The following is a 21,508-nucleotide window of genomic DNA, read 5'->3' as shown; positions in this document are numbered from 1 at the left end:
GAGCTTTTTCATCTTCCCAGACTGAGACTCTGTACTCTTTAAACAATAACTCCGTATTCCCACCTACCATCAGCCCCTGGCAACCATCATGCTACTTTCTGTCTCTATGAATTTGACTATTCTAGGTACCTCATATAAATGGAACCATACAATACTTGTCCCATTGTGCCTCACTTATTTCATTTAGTGTAATGTCTTCAGGGTTCACCTATGTTGTAGCATATGTCAGAATTTTCTTCCTTTTTAAGGCTGAATAAAATTTCACTGTATATATATACCACATTTTGTTTATCTATTCACCCATCAATGAACATTTGCGTTTTGTCCACCTTTTGGCTATTATGAATAATGCTGCTATGAACACGGGTGTACAAATGTCTGTTGAGTCCTTGTTTTCAATTTTTTTGGATATAGACCTAGAAGTGGAATTGTTCTATGGTTTGTTTGATTGTTTTTGTTATGGTCTTTATTTCTGAAATGACCTTTTATTTTTATTATTTCTTGAGTTCTGGCTTCTCTATTTTCAAATCTTCCTTTTCTTTCCAATAATCTTTTCTGTTTTCTAATTCTAATTTATATTTTCCAGCAATTTTCAAACTTTTTGGTCTCAGGATTTCTTTACATTCTTAAAAATTGAGGACTTCAAAAAGCTTTTAGTAATGTGGACTATATTTACTAATATTTACCCTATTAGAAATTGAAACTGAGAAAAATTAAAAATATTTATTTATTAACTCATTAAAAGGTAACACTAACATACCCATTATATGTTAACATAAATAATATTTTTGAAAAATAACTATATTTTCCAAAATAAAAATAAAATTAGTGAGAAGAATGGAATTATTTTATATAGAAATCTTTTTAATGTCTTAATTGAAGACAGCCAGATTCTCATATCTGCTTCTGTAGTAAATCTGTTAGGGTATGTTGTTTTACCATAACATTAGACACATTAGAAAACTTACAAAACAATATTTATATAGTTGGAACTGGAAGGAGTATTTTCATAGCGTTTTAAGATAATTGTGGATATTCTTCACTGATGTGACATTAAAACTGGGCAAATGGTAATTTCTTAAAGTTTAGTTGTATGTAGAATCTAAAACTTTATCAATGAACTTTTTGCACTCTGTTACATTAAAATCCATTGGTATATCTTGCATGTAAATGGATCTTTTACCCATGCATAATTTTGTAACATCAGGCATTGGTCATTTGAAAAATATTAACTTGCTGAGTTATATAGATCTTCCAAATGTTGATAAATTTCATTATATAACATTTAAAAAATCGTGTTTGTTAATATTATCACCAAACTCATTTTAAAAGTCTTTAAGCATTGGGAAACTGTCAAGTTCATGGTGGCAGATACAATTTTTCCAAAATTCTAATTTCTGCTTGGAAGCTCAAATGTTATAATTGACAATAATTACTATCAGTTGATTTCTTGAAATGACAGACTCACTTTGTTTATTTTTAAGAAAATTTCTGCCAAATATCAGGTCTGAATAACCATAGTTTGTCCGGTTTTTTCAACTAAAAATGATGTTCCATAAAAAAGTGGCTAGTTCAGCTGGCATCTCAAAATTCACACAAATGTTTTTCCTCAAGGCATCTACTATACTTCAGTATCAGGCAGAAGTACTTCATGCATATTTTCCATTTAGTCACACAATATAAAAAAGACATGTACTCAATGGTCAAGATTTAATAAAATTAGCCATTTTTACTGCTTTTTCAAGGGCATTTTTAAGTGTAACTGGCTTCTTAAAAAAAAGTGCAAGCATACACTGGTGAAGAATACAGTGACTATGAATGAAATTTGATGCTACTGCCTTGATTCACCCTAAGGCCCCAGTAGTTTTTGCTTTTGCTCCATAATTGCAAAAGTCAACACAGTGAAAATCTAATTAACATTTTAATATTATTATTATTTAATAATTTTTTGAATAGTTTTGATTTTGTGGCCCTCTATACATGTCTCAAGGACCTCCAGGTGTCTAGGGACCCATACTTTGAGAACTGCTGCATTTTGTTACAATTTCTTTTAGCTTGTTTGGAAATATTAAGTTTACAATTTTAATTTATTTTGTGGATGTAACTTTCTATAGTGCTTTCATTCTTTAGGGATGTTATTGTGTTCTTTTTTCTTTTAATAACCTCATATAAAATTTGACTGTAATCCTTTTCTGTGGCTGTTTAAGTGCAGTAAATTTTCCTATACTTTTAGATGAGAAGGGCGGGTAGAATAGCTTTCCTAGTTTTAAGGTTTTGGAAATACCGCTTCTGTTGTATTCACAAAGTGCTGAAAAAATATGCTTCCTGAGGTCTGCCATCTTTGCTTCCCTCCCACACTTGTATATGGACTTTCCCTTTCCTTGAATCTATTTCTCTGTCCCATTCAATGTGGACTCTACTCCCACTGATTTCTCCCTGGTGTGGGTATTACCTTGAAAGGGATCTTCAGTTTATTATTTTTTAGAATTTATAGGGTTCAGACTGCTCCAGCACCTTAAGACCTTATTTTAATACAGTCCCCTGGCACTCACTTACAAATTGGATCCTGCAGAACCTCCTTCCAGTTTTGATTGTTATTCTGTTTGGCCCATCACACACTTGCCAGTGAGTTCCTATTGACAATTTTGAGATTCTCCTCTCTTCAGTGCTGTTAGAAGTTTAGTTGACACATCAATGTATCTATCTACACAGTTACACACACACACACACACACTCGCACACACACACACACACACACACACACAGTAACATTTTCCCCTCACTTAATGTCTTGGAGATCTTTCCATATGAGCACTTACAAATTGACCTCATTCTTTTTAATGACTGCATAACATTCAATAACACATACATATATACATCACTCACCATGTGTCTGGTAGGTATATTCTCAGTTTTGTACATATATTCGTTTAATCCTACAACACCTTATGAGTTAAGTACAGTGATTATTTTCATTTAACGGATGAGGAAACTAATGCACAGAGAAGTTAAATGACTTGTACAGGATCACAGATATAGTACATTATCCATTATATCAATATATTGTTATTTAAGATATCTAGTTCTACTCTCCTATTGATGGACCCTTTGACAGTTTTCTTTCCCTCCCTCCCTCCCTCCCTCCCTCCATCCCTCCCTCCCTCCCTCCCTCCCTCCCTTCCTTTCTTCCTAAAACCTTTCTGCAACTGAATCCTTGTAGTATAACATATATTATATATCCTGGCAAAATCTTGTGAGTATTATCTATAGGGCTAAATCATTGCAGTGGGATATCTGAATTTCTTTTAAAATTTTGTTTTGAGAACTTTTGGAGACTTTTACTACATCCTTCAGGGTAATTAGAGAAACCCAAGGGTTCTGTAAAACCAAGGTTTGGTATGACTGTATTAGACTGGATTGCTGCTTTTAAAAGGAAGATCTGATCTTATGAGCCTTGGATGGAGGGCCTTTCACAGATGGGATACGGGAGGAAGGATGGCCTATTTTCACTGCCTCTGCTCTTTATCCAGGCGGAGGTCATAATACATCTACTGCTGATCTCTTTTCAGAACTGGTGGAGTCTCTTTCATTGCAGGGATCTTATGCTGGAAAAATCCATTCCATAGGTGATGCCTTCAGAAATTTTAAAAACCTCCGGTCCTTAGATTTATCAAGAAATTTGATCACTAGCCTGAAGGTAAGTAAGTTCTGTATTCTATGCCCAGCCAGTTCAGCCCAATTTACTTATTTTTTGATGGGAAGAAATAAGAGATTGATAATGTCAGCCTGAGGAATATAGGATCTTCCTTTTAAATATTTCCAAACTAAATTTTATTCTTTACTGTAAAATTCTTTCAACTTTGCTCTATGTTTGAATTTTTTTATTATAAAATATTGGGGAAAATTTCTTTTGTACTCAAGGAAACTGTATTAAACTATCGCAAGGTGATAGTACAGATTTTAACGTGTGCAAAAAAAAGGAGAAGCACCTAATAAAAGTACAGATTCTTAGCCCCTACTCTGAGGGAGATTCTGAGTTAGTAAGGTCTGAGGTGGGCTTAGGACATACCCAGGGGATATTGCTGATTGTTGGTACATGGAAGACACATGAAAAACCCTGGACTGACTTGTACTGTGGATGTTTTCAAGGAGGAGGAGGAAATGGTGATCTTGAAAACAGAAAAATTACCAGGTCAGGGGATGGTGGAGCAGAGGGCTGTGTAGGAGATTAGGCAGGAACAGGAGTGAGCAGAATGTGCGAGGCCTAGTAAACACATCCAGAGCTCTACAGGCGTAAGCATGCATACACAGAGAGGAAAGTTTTGTTTTCTTTTTGGTAGACCCCCAAATGGTGCTTCTTCCACATGTTCCCGTTTTGCCCAGGTATGTCCCTGTCTTGATAAAGCCCTTCTTTACAAGCCCAAGCAAGATCAAATTTCCAACTACCATAGGACTCTAAAAGCATAAACTCTAGGGCTTTAGACTACTTGATAGCACCCATTTGTATTTGGCCCATCAGATTCAGAAAGTATTAGTTCAGAGTTGCTTAGGTCTCCTTTTTTCACATATAGTTTTATTTGTTTGTTCTTTTTCAGGCTAAAGACTTTCAGTGAACATTGCTGTAATTTGTTTTTATGAGTTCTTTCTTTTCATTTCTACAAAATGGGTCAAAAAAACTGTTGTGAAGATTAACCAAATTAGCATATATAATCACATATAACATATGTGAGACTCCTGGTACATACAGTACTTGGTACATAGGAAGCACTTAGTAAATGTTAGTTTTCTCTTTTTTTTTTTCATCTATGATTTATCTGCATATATTTATCTCTAGCCACTCTGTATCATTTTACTTAGTTTTTCCAGGGGGAAAATGTTTTGTGATTATTTCTGGTGTAACTTTGGGGAATATATGAATTCATGCCAACTGGGGAAAGTGAGAGGATGTTAGAAGTCATTTCCTTGACTTTTACACTAACAGACATTAAAAGATGACTGGAGCTGGGGCAGTAGACACATTTAAAGACAGTCCTAATGGTGTACTGTCCCCAGGGGCCAAAGGCACTGATAACTGTTCTAACCACAGGCCCTTTCATAATATAAAAGTTAATGGAATTGGAAAAAGCCAGAAAGAAATGCATCAAAGTGTAAAAGGGTTCCATTTGGAAAGGTTTTGTATATATCTTTGAGTTTTCTAAATTGTCTGCAATAAGAAAATGGCAATCTTAAATGAGGGAAGAATAAAAACATTATTTCATAAATACACGATAGAAAATAATTTTACGTTTCTGAAATAACTCTCAATGACAGAGTTCCTTTGGTGGTAAGCATTTTTACTACTAAAAGGATATGATTATACATGTATATATACGTGTTTCGAAGTATTGTTCTGAAATTTAGTGTTGGGCAAAAGCAGCTAACTAGCCAAACACATGAAAATTACGATGATCTTCAGCAGTACCGTAGGTTTCAGCATAGGAGGAAGATTGTGGCTTTTCCTATGAGTTTCCCAGCCCTAATCCTATTGTTGCCAGATAAAGGAAGGGTGGGTTGCTCAATCCACAGAAAGAACTGAGGAAGGAAGAACCTGCTGGTGTGGTAGCAGTAACTCTGAAAGGGGAAACAACGACAGGAGGGATTCCAGACTGGTCCAGAAGGGAAGACCTGGAGAGAGCATTGTTTTATTTTATGTAATCCATTAACCTTAAAAGTGACACACTGAGATATAAGGACACAACAGACACACACACACACACACACACACACACACACACACTTTTTTTTTTAACCATGCCCCTCTCCTCCCCCAGAACCATCTCTTTGCCTGCCTCCCTTCCTCTTGTAAATCAAGGAATGTTCTATTTAACAGATAGAACTTTCACTACCCATGGACTGCAGTATTCTTATTCTCAGGAAACTAAATGGGAGTTTCAACCCTGCCTTTCTCCTGGATGACTTGGGTTACATGTTTAAAGATGGAAAGCAATATATATATATATATATATTCCACCTTTATTTGTGAGATTCCTAGTCCCTTTCAATGTGCAGTTTCATAATGTGGTCTTTTCTTTACAGGGCATCCAGTATTTATGTTCACTCCAAGACCTGAATTTATATTATAACAACATTCCTTCATTAGTGGAGGTGTCCCGCCTACAGCCTTTACCCTTCCTCAAAGAACTAGATTTGAGACTCAATCCTGTTGTCCGGAAAGATACAGATTATAGGCTCTTTGCTGTGTACACACTACAAACTCTGGAGAAACTGGGTGAGACCCTCCTCCCCTGTTCCTTGCCCCAGAATCTCACTTTAAACCAGCTGCCTCCTTACCTTTTGGATGTTGGCCCAGATTGTGCACTGGCAGGATATATTTGTTTATTAGTCAATATTTATGTAACTCTTTTGTTGGCAGGATGTATGACGAGTCCTTTAATTGTTTATTGAATGACAATCTATGATTTTATCAGTTACTTCCAGCTTTAGTTTTCTTCAGTTGATGGTTTCACCACCACTTCCTCCCCAACAAAAAGTTTCCAGGTTGAAGATTTATTTTTTCAGGTTCCCTAACTTTGCAACTGCATTAGCAATAGCAAATGAATGCAACAAATCTTTGGGACTCAGTTGGCAGGGAACAAGAAATATTCCTTCAAATGAGCTAGTCTGTATTTCTTTATAATTTTATTGTCGGGCATACATTTATTGATATAAAATTCTATTTCACATGCCCCTGGGAAAGTTATTATAGGAAAACTAAGTGAAGTCTTTCAGAAATGGAGTAACTTTCAGCTTTATGATTGGGCCATTTGGATTGTTTGCTGCCTGGGCTCTCCTTTCCTGCAGGGGTAGTTACACCTATGTGGCAATTGTTGCTATGGTATCAAGTAGTCTCCCTGAGTTACTACTTGCTCCAGTGACAACATAATAGCATTATTTTGTGACCTGTCTCTAACAAAACATAAGACTGGTCTTTGGTTTTTACTCTGTGAATATAGTTTTCTGATTCACTACTGTTTACTCCAAAAAAGAAACATGCTCAGATCACGGTTTTTGCCTCCAGATGACAGAGCCGTACGAGAAAGTGAGAGAAAAGCTGCCAAGCTGCATTTTAGTCAGTTGGGCAACAGTGAAAATTTTCTTTTAGAGGTGGAAAAAAGGTAAGAAGACTCTGCAAAAAATGTTTTAGTTTGATTCTCTGGACTTAGAGAGTAGTGAATTCCTGCTTAACTTTCCTAATTTTTTAGCAGAAATCTCCACAAGTTGTAAGAATCCTCAGATCAGAAATAAAAGTATATATTCAACATATTGTGGTTTATGTGGGATGAGAATCTGGCCCTCAGTGGGAACATTCCTGCTTTGTTAAACTATTGGGTCTGCTTTGGATATAATTGTTGTAAATTCTATAAAGTTGTTGTTCAAAGCTTATAGATAGATATACTGTGAGATAATTTGTCATCCATAAATGTTTACATACCCTTTCTTGGTAGAGTTATAAATCAGTACATAGTCTTTTCCTATTGAATTAGGAAAATTAGTTACCATGGGCAGGGTTATTAGAGATAAATTTGTTAAAGGATGATAAGAGAAATATTTCTCTACAAAACCAAAAGCAAACAGACATTGAAGCTCTAACGTATGTGAGTGGTAGATTTTTCTAAACTCCTGTCAAAATAAAGTACCATATCTTCTACTCCAAAATGCCCCCTTTTTTTAAGTAGCTTTATTATTTTTGAAAAAAAGAAGTCCATTACAAGCAATTTAAATAATACAGAAAAGTACAGTTGAAAAATGTCAAAATCACCCCATATTCTGCCACCAAGAGTTAACTACTAGCAATATTTGGTGTACATCCTTCCAGACATCTGTGTACCTATAGACACATGTAGATATAGCTCTTAATATTTTTTTCTGAAGATAAAAGTAATGCATGTTTATTGTTGAAAATTTGAAAAGTACACACAAAAAAACAAGGAATAAAATAGTGAGTCATAACCCCACTCCCCAGAAATAAACACAAGTTATATTATGGTAAATATCCTTTTAGTCTTAGATATATGTATGTGTGTATGTTTATATATAATAATATTATTATTTAATAGTGTATAACATGTAAATCTATTAAAAATTAATAAATACATATTTACTTTATAGTAATTGCTTCCTCTACATACTATTTTAAATTTAATGTCATGAACATATCGCCGCAATTTTATTCTTTCCCCAATTGAGTTTTTTATTTGTTTGCTTGTTTATTACCTTTCCCCTCCACTAGAACATAAGCTCCCAGAGAGCAAAGACCTTGCTTGTTTTGTTTATAAAGTATCCCTAGTGCCTAGAACAGTGTCTGGCACATATAAGGTGCTAAGAAATGATTTGTTGAATGATGAATGAATGAAAGAAGTCAATGCCTCTTGACCCGAGATCCTTCTCTTTTCCAGTGACTCTGCCTATCTCTGCTCTGAATCCATTATATTAATATGTTTTATAATATAACCTTCAGAGAGCATCCTTAGTTTCCTATTTTCTTTTTAGTTCTCTGTTTTTGAAGTCAGGTGTATTGAGGTTAATTTATATAAAGTTCATTCTGCAGTAGAACGAAATAGGATGCTTCTAAAAAATGATTTATATATATTTTGTAAACTACCATTTTAAATGCATTAGGGTACTCAGTTTACGATAGAAATACAGAGAGGAATTAATGTATAACCGAATAAACTTTCTAGTAAGGCAAATAATTAGTACCATCATATTTCTATTATCATATAATGATTGCAAAACCAGGGGTAAAATGTTACTCAAGTGCCCAGTATTATTTTACAAGCTCTCCAACCTTGGGTTCAAGTTTTTGTCAAGCCTTTCTGAGTCCCAGTTCCCCCAGTCTATAAGTGGAGATAATAGATAATAGGGGAGCTTTTATGACTAAATGAAATGGTGGGTGTAAAGTGCCTGGCTCATAGTCTAGTTGTCTGTGCTTACTGTACTTCCCAATCTGACTAGAGGACATCAGTCACGTGCAAATACCTGCCTTTCTTGTCTGTTTTCTAACTAATGCTATAGTTGTCTCCACTATACTTCTTGGCAGCAGAACCTTCCGTTCTGTGTCCTGAGTTTTTTAATTCAAAATAAACTATTTTATTCCTTCAATCATCCAGACCTAAATTTGTGTCAAGAAAACAGAGTGTCTAAGTTCTGAGTTTTCTGGCTTTCATACCTTAAAGGCTGAACGATAGCATCCTTCTCTCTCCGATTCCCAGTAAAAATGTGATTTAAAAAAATGGCTTTAAAGGAAATATTTGAAATTAATATGTTCTAGAGCATTTTAAAATGTGGTCACCATGAATTAGTGTTTCCTAAATAGCATTTACTGGTGATCTCAGAAGGCTTCTTTCGAGTTTTAAATAAATTATTCTATGTGGCAGCTCTAGGGAGAAGACAATGAAAAACTGTGTGACAGATGAGAGCTCTGCATCAAAAGTCAATGCTGATGTTGATAACAGGATTGAAACTGGTAAATTTTCTCTCTCTAATCTCAAATGATTAAAACTCTGTTTCAGCTTTTGTGGCCAATGTGGGGCAGGATGAAGACAGGATAGTTTAAGAAATAACATAGATTTGAAACAAATACAAGACTTACTGGCTGTTTTTCCTCCTTTCTCTCACTGCTAGAAGGGCCCTATTGATTGAACAGGCCTAAACCAGAACCCATCAAAGCACAAGCTGTACTCAGAGTTCAATTTCATTTGTATCATTTTACATCATTAGTACATCCTGAAAATCTCATTGCCAGTCCTCACGGACCCCTTAGCATTGCTAAGGTGATTTATTCATCAGCCAGAGACCATGACTCATCTACATCAATGCAGCCCACATCCTGGGCCTTCTGGGATTCCCTCCTTGGCAGCTGCAGAATCTCCTGTGTTTGTGCTGTCCTCCTGGAGAGTGTTGCCTATAAGCATTGTTGGCAATCTGGTTTGATTAAAGTGGTTATGCCACATTAATGGTCGTGCCACAGGCTAGCGGACAGCTTTCTACTAGAGAAATTGCAATGCAATGGACCCTTATGGATTAACCTGGCACTCATCAGATGACCTTTTATTTGAGAAAACTTTCTTCTGTGTGGAGGCCTCTGTCCCTTTCGAGGATCTATTGAATTATATACAAACTCTAAAAGCCAATCCTTAAAATCCCAGCAATAACTTTAATAGATTGACTGTGTAGTTTAGACATTAAGGGTTTTCAGTTTATAACATACAGTATTTTATTTTCCTGACTTCTTATCTATCCAGGACTCTCTTCTTTCTCTACTCTTTGCCCTTATTGAGCTCATCTATTTCCACAGCTTGCTTTATTTCCTCCCTGTAGGTGATTCTTAAATATATTGATCATTTATTGACAAGTCATTTTCATAGTACTTCATGGTAAAATAAACCATAGTGAGGTATGGTTTTTACTTTCCTTTCTTGGAAGTCTCATAGACCATGCATTGCTTTATTTCATTTTAAATAGCATTTTTTATGTTTCAAAATTGGTGAGATTTTATTGTAATAATTTTGGAAAATATTGAAAAGCATGAAGCATAACAATTTAATCACTCATAAGCCTATTTCCTAAAGAGAATCCCAGTTGATTTGGTATACAGCTTCCCTGTCATTTTTGTAGGTACAAGCGTTTATATATTCATTCCCAGAAAGACAAAGATACATTGAAGCATAGTTTGCCTTTTTGTAGGAACTGAATTAAACTTGATTTATGTCATATTACATCATTAGCCCATACAAAGATTCACTCGATGAATTCAAATGTTTTAAAAGTACACAATCTCTACTGAGAATCAACTGCTTTACTTGACACAGGGCCCATTTCTAAACGTTCTTAGAAGCTCCAGCTGTTGCCTGGATTTTTTTTTTAACATGAAATCAATTTTGCTATTTTGAAACGTTAAACAGCTTTGCTTTCCACTGAAAATTGTTTGTGCTCAATCCCTGGGGAGTGTTGGCCTGTAAGCACTGTTGGTAATTCAATATGACTAAAGTGGTTATTCCATGTTAATGGTACTGTCACAGGCTAGGAGAAAACTTTCTGGAGAACAGTTCACTAGCTCCATTGTTCAAAACTCATTTCTCACCAATCGTTTAGAATAAAGAGGCAGGGAGATTCCACTGTCTTGGATCTTCATCTGACCCTCCCAGCAACATAGTCTTTGTTTCTTTCAAGGGTTCCTCTCTCTTTCCTCATGCCGCTAAAACAAGCATACCTGGCTATGTCTTCAGACTGTCTTCTTTCTCTACTCTTTGCCCTTATTGATCTCATCTACTTCCACAGCTTGCTTTATTGCCTCCCTGTAGATGACTCTTAAACATATCGTCTAGCTTTGACAACCTATACCAGTCTCTTTCTGCACCAGTCACCATTTCTGTTGACCAACTAGTAACGTACACTTGGAATCACCACTGGATAACTCTCCAGTCCCTCAAGGTAAACAGGTTAAAAAAACCAAACGAACCACTTTCCTCCAGCTCTAAACAGCCCCTAGGGTTTCATCAGTGTTACCACCACTTTCCCATTACTCAGGCTCAGAACCTTGGTGGTTGATGTTGCTTCTCCCCTAAAGCCCAGCTGAATGTTCATACTCTATAGTGTGATCCACAATTGGCAAGCCTTCCTTTCCCTTTCCTAATAGTCTCTTAACAGGCATGCTTGACAGCTATCATTTACTGAGTGTAAACTCTGGGCCAGACCCTGTGCATTATCTCATTTAATCCTCAAAACCACCTTGAAGGTGGTTATAATTATCCTTGTTTTACAGGTGAGGAAACTGAGACCCAAAGAGATGAAATAACTTACTCTAGTTACATAGTAAGTGGCAGAGCTGGGATGCAAACTCTGGTCCATCTGTCACCCAAGTCCCCTTAACCATTACACCCTGCTGCCTCCCAGCCTCTTCCTTTAGTTTATTTTGTACTTTCCTGTCAGATTAATTCTCTTAAAACTCAGCTGTGATAATTACACTTACCTGATCAAAAACTTCCATGGCTCCCACTCACCTACTAAATTAAGACTCCTTAATCTGACATACAAGTCTCCCCTAAACAATGCCTACAGTTTATCTCTTCAGCCTAACCTCTGAAACCTTATCTCTTATTTCTCAACTACCATGTCCAGTGTTTGAATCAAACTAAACCACTCCCTCCTCCTCAAATAGCTCTTGCTTTCTCCCTCCTCTGCCCCTGAACTAATGCTGTCCTTTCTGCTTAGAATGCTTTAATCAAAATCCTACTCTTTCTTTATGACCCAACTCAAAGTCTATCCTTTTTAGTGAAATTTCTTTGATTTCTCAATAAAAAATTTTTTCTTTTTTTTTTTTTTTGTATACCACATAACTTATCTTCTGGTTTATGTACTCTGGAAATAGTATATTTTACTCTGTGAATATTGTTTTTAGATGCATAAAATTTTAAATTTTTAATGAAGTCCATTTTTTGTTGTTACTTTGCCTTTGGTGTCACATCCAAGATATTGCCAAATCCAATGTGATGAAGCATTTCCTCTATTTTCTTATGAGTTTTATAGTTTTAGGTCATACATTAAGGTCTTTGATCCATTCTAATTTTTGTATGTGGTGTTAGGTAAGGATCCAACTTCATTCTCTTGTATGAAGGGTAGGGCATGGGTAGCTGCCAGTGTGCTAAGAGCGAAAATTGACCAAAGTTAACACACCAATTTACTTTCCAAGCTTTTCCCTGCAAGTTGCAAGCCTTCAATAGGCTCCAGAATTCCAGAATAATTATATCAGGTAGATACTACCAGTGCAGTTGTTTTCTAGATGGGAGTCAGATGCCTCATGCTTCCTTCTCCGCCATCTTTCCTCGTCTCCATAGTTTTGCCTTTTCCAGAAAGTCATATCGTTGGAATCATACTATATAGCCTTTCAGGTTAGCTTCTTTATTTAGTAATATGTGTTTAAATTTCCTTCAGGTCTTTTCATGGCTTGATAGCTCCTTTCTTTTTAGTGCTGAATAATATTCCATTGTCTGTTTGTACCACGTTTATTCATTCACCTACTGAAGGACATCTGGTTGCTTCCAAACTTTGGCAATTATGGAAAAAGCTGCTATAAACATCCATGTGCAGGTAGACATAAATTTTCAACTTTTTTGGATAAATACCCAAGCGTTTAGTTATGTAAGAAACTGCCAACTGTCACCCAATACGATCTGCTTTTTAAAATATATTTTTATATACTGAGACTTTTAAATTGAAGTTTCTCAAACTGGATTCATATTCTTAGAGTTTATGAGAATATTGAGTTTGAGAAACACTGATGTGGATGGCTTCATGCTATAGAATCTCAGTGTGCTAGGAGCAGATGGGGAAAGCGTTTGTGGTAGATGTGGAAACAAAGCCATTCGCCCTGGGATGGACTGACAGGAGGACATTGTGGCTGATGAGATTGGTGAGAACAGCTGTGTGAAAGTGGTAATGAGCATTGCAGGTCATGGAGACAGTTGAGTGACGATACAGTTTGGGCAGAAGGTTCGTGTTGGGTGGAAAAGGTCAGCTTATTGGAGAGCAATGAACACCTTACTGAAGATAATTTACATGTATCCTGTAGCCTACGCATATAGTAACACCTGTACTTTGTGCATTGAAAGGAGCCCTGCTTTCTCTTTTAGCCAAGTCCTTTTGCCTTTAAAGAGAATAATACCTAAAATTTACTGATCTAATGAATATCTTATTTTTAAATAGCAAAGAAAAATTCACCAGTGCCCCTCAGTGGCTCATTCCTGAGTCTAACAGATGCGTCATTGTCTTCTTTATAACTCACTGAAATCCATCCCATTTCAACCTGCCGCTCCTTGTCTTCTCTGGGTTGAGCCATGATGGTATTTTAATTGGATAAAAATCAGGATTGGAATAGCAGAGACCTCCCCAAATAGTGGCCAGAAATTAATTTCTCTCTCATAAAGAAATCCACATGTTGGCAGTCTAGGGCTTTTATTGGGGTGTGTTCTAAGCAGTGAATGATGGATATGGTGGGCAGCAACTGGAAATCTTTGCCACAGTGAAAATTAGAGCAATTCAGCAAACAATGGGATATGTACTGGACAGATGCTGTATTAGACGGTAGGCACATAAGAAAATGAAACAACAGTGTCAAATCTTCAGATACTCCCAGTCCAGAGAGATTTATCACAGCTGACTAGGTACAAGTGAGGCTGAGACAAGAGTTTGAGTGTGGCAGAGATAAAGAATGGTAGGGGATAGGCAATAGCAGTTTGTGTAGACTAGGGGCCTAGAAAAAGCTTTCACGAAAGAGGAAACGTAAATTAGGCATTCAAATAGATTTCAGTGGGCAGAGTTGGGCATTCAATGCAGAGAGAACAGCAGGAGCAAATATAGGGGTGACAGATTTGGAGACTGATTCCGTTTGTGACTGGAGCTAAGGTGCTAGACTAAAAGCTAAGTTGCAAAGGGCCTCTTTCGTAACCATTTTCATTTTATTCTCTTGAAAATGGTAACAAATATGGTTTAGAAGGGAGGCATGCTTAAATGCGTGATTTAGGGAGATAATTCAAGCTAGAGTTTAGTTGGCAGCAACTGGAGGCAGTTGTCCAGATGGGAGACAATGAGGGCCTGCATGATGTAAGGCAGTAATATGAAGAAGTGTGAATGCAAATGAGGAAGTACAGATCGATTAAATCCTCGAGGATATGAGAAGAAAACCTGGAGCTAAAACATTAAGTATTTTTACCTGCAATGTTTTGCTAGGGAGTTCAAACTTCAGAAGACTTGATTATCTGAATAAAAGACATATCAGATATAAATATATAGTTTTGTAAATTTTATTGGGGAATGTTGGAGAACAGTGTGTTTTTCCAGGGCCCATCAACTCCAAGTAGTTGTCCTTCAATCTAGTTGTCGAGGGCGCAGCTCAGCTCCAAGTCCAGTCGTTGTTTTCAATCTTTAGTTGCAGGGGGCACAGCCCACCATCCCATGCAAGAATTGAACCAGCAACCTTGTTGTTAAGAGCTCGCACTCTGAGCCATCCGGCCGCCCCTCCGGAAGCTCAGTGGCAGCTCATTGTCTTCAATGTAGTTGTGGAGGGCGCAGCTCACTGGCCTATGTGGGAATCGAACCAGCAACCCTGTTGTTCAGAGCTTGCGCTCTAACCAACTGAGCCATCCAGCTGCCCCAATATCAGATATTTAAGGGGAAAAAATACAAGGTTACTGAGGTTACAGGCAGTTTATTCATGGTAGGATAAAAAGCACCGATTTCCTTTCATGAGTATCATATCTGCAATGGTTATCATATATTAATATTTCAGAAGTTCAGGGATTAAGGTTTTTTTCCATTGGGATTAGCAACTTGAAATGGCTCAAGGCTTCATTTATTTTGGAGACCAGTGCTAGACAAGTCATTTCTGCTCGTAAAAATGTGTCTTAGTGGAATCTAGGGTACAGATATTTATTAGAGATCAACACCGAAAGGAAAGAGAGGAAGGAAGTTTGAGCAGAGGGAGAGCTCTAGAGTGAGGACTGCCCCCTGAGAAAGTCCCGTACCAGGCAAATGTCTGGGCCTCATTCAGTCACTGGATGTAGGCCACCTATGGAAAGGTAGCTCTCTATAGCTGAGGCAGACTCAAGAGCACAACAGCTCTTGTTGCCCATATCTGGGTAACAAGTCCTTCTTTGGAAGGGATCTGGGCAGTGCACCTCTGTTTCAACCTCCTATGGATTGCAAGTTTTTGGCCAAACATGTGAAGCAGGGCCTCATCCAACTATCATTACTGGTAGTTGAAGTAGCCAACTATTATTTCTTTATACCTGTATCATTATAAAGCCATTTCTCTGTCATTACAAATATCAAACAGTTTTCAGTGGTAAAAATCTATTGAATTATGGTTCTATCACATTGGTTATGTGGGTGTAAAAACCTGCTAGACAACAATGTCATAATTACGTTTGCTTTTGGAATTAAGTGCTGGGTACCTTTTACATCTGAAGAAAAAGAAGAAAATGAAATATAAGACAAGAAAAAAATTATATCAAAATAGAAACTGCTTATTTTTCTTGATTTTTTCCAATTGTGATAAATGACATGCTTGGTCATAATGGCAGCAGAGCAAGGTGTCAGTTTTTCTTTATTAGCAGTGAGCCTATATCTTGGATACGACACCAGAAGCATAACAACCAAAGGAAAAAATAGATGAATTAAACTTCATAAAAATTAAATCTGTTGTGCTTCAAAGGACACTACCAAAAAGGCAACCTACAGAATAGGAGAAAATATTTGCAAATCATACATCTAACAGGAGTCTAGTACCCATTCTATGTAAAGAACTCTTACAACTCAATAACAAAAAGACAAACAACCCAATTAGAGAATGGGCAAAGGATTGAATAGATATTTCTCCAAAAAATATATGCAGCTAGCCAATGAGCACATGAAAGATACTCAACGTCACTATCAATCAGGAAAATGCAAATCAAAACCACAAGAAGATACCACTTCACAACCACTAGGATGGCTAGAATGAAAAAGGCAGATAAAAAGTGAAGGCGAAGATGTGGAGAAACTGGAACCCTCACGTATTGCTAGTAGGAAAATAAAATGGTATTTTATTAACTTCTTTGGAAAACAGTTGGGCAATTTCTCAAAAAGTTAAACTTAGAGTTACCATTTGATCCAGCAATTCCACTCCTAGGTATACACCCAAGAGAAATGAAAACATATGTCCACACAAAGAGTTGTACAGGAATGAAAGCAGCGTTATAGCCAAAAAGCCCATCAACTGATAAATGGATACACAAAATATGGTATATCCATATAAGGCATATTATTCAGCCTAAAAAGGGACAAAATACTGATACATGTTACTTACAATATGTATCTTGAAAACATCATGTTAAGAGACAGAAATCAGACACAGAAGGTCAAATATTGTATTATTCCATTTACACTAAATGTCTAGAATAAGCAGATTCATAGGGTCAGAAGATATATTGATGGTTGAAAGGCTGGTGGGGAGGAGAGAATTGAGAGTGATAGCTAATGGGTTTCTTTTGGGATGGTGGAATTAAATAGTGGTGATGGTTGCACAACTTTGTGAATATACTAAAAATCACAGAATTGTGCACTGTAAAAGGGTGGATTGTATGGTATGTGAATTTATCTCAAAATAAAGATTTCCCCCTCCAAAAAACTTGGTAATTGATTGATATTTTAGATGACGGAGAGTCGAAGAACAAGTTTCTACCTTGCAAGATTGGGTGAGCAGTAATGCTAAATAGTAAGGTGTGGGTTGGGAGTGGAGGTGGGGGCCACCAGCAGAAATAGGCCTGGAAGTGAAGACTTAGAAAATACCAGCTTTAATGAGTTTGGCTTAGAAAATACCAGCTTTTTAATCTGTGGGGCACTCTTTGGGGGCAGTTCAAGAAACTTAGGTCTGGATAGCAAAAGAGTGATCAGAGTTAAGAGATGTAGATTTAGGGTCATCAAATTTTGGTGATAGCTGAAACCAGAGAGAAGGTATGATAGCATTCAGTAAAGAGTTTGGATTTGCTTGAACCAGGACGTAGGTTGAAAGAAAAAGAACTTGTATAGCTAGAAAAGAGCACTAATGCGGTAGGAGGAAAACCGGGATGGAGCAGTGTCTTGGATACTGGGAAGTGTAAGTGTTGTTCTGTAGGATAAGGGTAAGAGGAGCCCTGAACCCGAAGTCACAGCTTAGTAACCATTCTCATTTTCTACTAAGAATCAGGTTAAAACCAGCAATTCCTGCTTCACCTGGTTTTATCTGTTACTACTGCGATAGGAACCAGAGAACATAAACTTGAGAGTTTATGTCACTTTGAGAAATGTGGTTCTGTCAAGTACAATGATGGAAGAGCATCTTGTGGTGAAGTAGTACGACATTTCAGTCCCAGAAGGCAGCTCAGAAATAGAAAGCATGGGCTGAGGGCCTGGATTTTCAAAAGGCTGGTGTTATTCACTCTATTCTCAGTTGCCCTGGCTTCTAGTAGCGTTCTGTTGTCAGAGTCTGCAGATGAGAACTGGCAGAAGAGCACACTGTTTGACTAAGGACCAAGTTTTTGAAGCTATCATAAGTTTTTACACAATCCAGCTAGGGAAGATGCCTCCCTAAACAAAAAACTCTTATTTTCATTCAAGTTCCCTCAGAAGATCTTAAGTCCCAGAATTCTACAATTAATAAGATTGTGGAAAAAATGTTGTACAAGTGTTATAATCTAACAGAAATCCTTGCTAGCTCTTTTTGATAACAGTTTCCAGAGTGGCCAGGATTAGAATAAAGTTTTTATTTGCTTTCCCTTTTTATTTTTAAAGTTGTTTCTCTAACCATAGGCAAAAAAATACTGGGAGACCTAAGCCTTTAGCATTATTCTCTATGAAATAGGTCCAGATTAGTCTTTCTCTTTTTTCAAATGAGGAAATGAAGGCAAAAAGAAGCTGGTTTGAAATGACGAATCACCGCAGACTGCTGATGAGAGCCTGGGACATATGTGATGTTGGGAATCTATTCCCAGCCATCTCCCTCTGTAGCTGGAGGTTATTGAATTGGTCTCAAACTTCATTATTTATTCACTGAGGATATGTGCAAAATATTTGCCTTCTTCTTAATTTCTATTGAGCACTTCATAATTTATGAAGCCATTTCAGGCCCATTATATTGTTTTAATATCACCTGAACCCTAAGAGACAGGCAGTTTACATTTTACCTTCACTGGTTTACAAAGGAGGTGAAAGATTCAGAGAAGTGAAGCAACTTGCCCAAATATGCATGGTTTCCAAGTGATGGCACCAGAACTAGCTCTCACTTGTGACTTCTAGTATTTTCCATAAGACATGTTGGCTTTGACATCTGGTCAGTGCTTCACTGTATTCCTTTTCTTTTGACACAGACTCAAACAAAGGACTTTTTATTCCATTCCCCAACCGGGAAATAAAGGATTCCCTATTGTGCACTTCTGCAAACAGTATGCCAGATCAGAAATTAGATACTTTCCCACTGGGGACACAGGTAATGTATTCACTTTCCTGCTGATCTGTTGACTAGTCCGTGGTTAACACTAGTAATTCAGTGGACTCTCAATTATTTCTGAAGGTCTAAGACTTGTTTGATGAAGGCATTTTAGACCCTTTAAAAGGAAAAGGCAGGACAGGATGCAGAGGGCCTTCTGCATTAATTTCAATCTCCCCTTTGCTTCTCTCCCACTAACCTGTTATTAAGTGTAATGTATTTGTACATATAACTTTAGCACATTTTATGCCAGGTAGTTTGGCCCTCAAACAGGAATACAACTGTTACAATTTTTGGCTGGTTTGAAAATATGTCCTCTCTACCTAAGGTCTCCACTCCTGTTACCTTGCGACTTACATTTTCTACCTCTGCCTTTTAATTACTGAATCTTACATCTCAAGGGTGGCTTTCCCAAAGATCTCTTCATGGGGGGGGGGGGGGGAAGAAAAGAAAGAAAACAGGTAGAAATGGCATAGAAGTTCTGGGCAATGGGGAGGTAGAAATCATGCAAGACGGGGGAAATTTTTTTAAAAGTTTTTAGTGAAAAAAATTGGTGGGAGAGGGACAGAACCATTATATAAGATATATTGTTATGAGTGAAATAATGCAGAATTGACTTCTTTATATTCAACTTCTGCTTTGTACATTTTTAAATAAATTATGAGCAGTGAGATTGCTGAAAATAGCCAGGAGGAAAAAAAAAAGCAAAGACTGATTAATCTACAATTTGGATAATCAACACTGTACTAGTAAAAAATTAGTAAAAACTTTTTTGAGTTTAAGTGTGTAATCCCTTCATTTTATAAAAAGACAGAGTAGCATTTTGTTGGTTTCTTTGTTTTTGAAGATTCTACTTCAGTGACTTGGAAACTATCTCAGTTCCCAGTTTTAGTACCTTAGTATTGATTTAAAGGAAATGGAGACAAAGGATACTCCAATCTACAGTTAAAGTTAAATAGCTCTTTTTAGATTAAAAAAAAAAACCCCACAAAAAACGAACTTCTTTGAAATTATTTCTTGAAGTGAAAGAAAAAAAGGAAATTGAATAGTTTACGGTGTGTCCTTTTCATTTAAGAAATAGGAAGTGGGATTTCTGTCTCTGCATGACAACCAAAAAGATACTAAATATTTTACAATGATTTTTGCAAAAGCATACCCTACATGGCTTCCTATTTTGTATCAGTTTTTGCTTACTTATGCCTCAGATTAATTTTTAGCCTATTAAATCTCCCAGTAGCTCCTGGGGTCGATATCCAAATTTATCAGAAGGTAAAATAAGTATGGGAGTTCTTCAAACAGAAAAAATAAAGGTGGAAAGGGTGGCACCATCTAACTTCTATGCTGAGCTATCTAAAGCAGAGAAAATACAGTACTCAGATGGTATGTTCTTTACCATCTAAGGATATTTTGTATTTTCAAAGAGTCTCCTTACCTATTCCAAAGCAACTCTGGAAACTTTCTATTGTGGCTGTTTTCAAATAGGCTTAAACCTGGATCTTTGCTTGAAAGTCTGTCTCCCTAGTTTGCAAGGATGAACTAGCTCACTAATAGGACAGTATTCTGAATCCCTGGTGCAGTAAACACCTTCTCCTGAACTTTCAATTTTTTTTTAGATGCAAGAAGTGGCAAGAAGGGAGATGCCAAGTGATAATCACCAGGAAGATGGTAAATATTTTGGTCACTGAGTATTTTTCACCACACCAGTCAGAGAAATCTAGATGTGATGGGCTTTGGGAGAAGATGGAGGTATCTCAGCCTTGGAGCCCTATGTGGTCAACTAACTCTTTTCTGCTTTTGAGAGGGGCTGCTCCGGATGCTTAGTGACCTAGCAGGCCTGTCTGGTTGAGGAGTGGACATTCTGACTTCCTTTGTTCTTGACTTTTTGTGTCGGCTGACCATTCCATATTTCTTTTTCTTTCTTGCCTTCTTTTGGATTTATTATTATGTTTTTATTTGTCCATTTTTCCCTCTACTAGTTTGTAAGTTATACACTCTTTCTATACTTTTAGTATTATTCCCAAAACTACAATGTGTCCTTAACTTACACAACTTAAAAATTAATACCTTAACTCTTGGATAATTCAAATACCTTAAAGTACTTTATTCCTTTTAATCCCTCCTGATTTATGTATTACTATTATGAGTTTTAATTATCTATACTTTTTAAAACCCACAAGATAGTATTTTTATACAGTCAATGTTCATTTAAATTTATCCACATATTTACCACTTTGTTCTTCATTTCTTTTTTCATTCCAGATTTCCCTTCTGAGGCCATTTTCTTCTAGCTTCCAGTACATCTTTTAGAATTTCCTTTAGTATAGGTCTACTGATGATGGACTCTTTCAATTTTTGCTTGTCTGAAAATGCCTCTATTTCACTATCATTATTAAAAGGTATTTTTACTGGGAACAAATTTCTAGGTTGGCAGAATACTGAAGGTATTCCACTATATTTTATTTTTTGTGG

The 21,508-nt window shown here is 36.7% G+C and overlaps 1 protein-coding gene across 3 annotated transcripts in view; it reads left to right on the top strand.

Annotated features, from left to right (window-relative positions):
- LRRC36 (leucine rich repeat containing 36) overlaps positions 1 to 21,508 on the top strand; it is a 46,073-nt gene that overhangs the window by 9,636 nt on the left and 14,929 nt on the right. For 2 of the 3 annotated variants that reach the window (XM_019755716.2, XM_019755712.2), the window contains exons 2-7: positions 3,570 to 3,697; positions 6,076 to 6,268; positions 7,058 to 7,154; positions 9,417 to 9,505; positions 18,921 to 19,039; positions 20,653 to 20,704. In XM_019755716.2, coding sequence (XP_019611275.2) covers positions 3,570 to 3,697; positions 6,076 to 6,268; positions 7,058 to 7,154; positions 9,417 to 9,505; positions 18,921 to 19,039; positions 20,653 to 20,704 — 678 coding nt within the window. The remainder of the gene's footprint in view (positions 1 to 3,569; positions 3,698 to 6,075; positions 6,269 to 7,057; positions 7,155 to 9,416; positions 9,506 to 18,920; positions 19,040 to 20,652; positions 20,705 to 21,508) is intronic. The other variant, XM_074314740.1, reaches the window with a different exon arrangement.

This window comes from Rhinolophus sinicus, linkage group LG11, assembly GCF_036562045.2.
Source record: "Rhinolophus sinicus isolate RSC01 linkage group LG11, ASM3656204v1, whole genome shotgun sequence".
NCBI classification, from domain to species: domain Eukaryota; kingdom Metazoa; phylum Chordata; class Mammalia; order Chiroptera; family Rhinolophidae; genus Rhinolophus; species Rhinolophus sinicus.
This window is presented reverse-complemented; position numbering and strand designations above follow the sequence as displayed.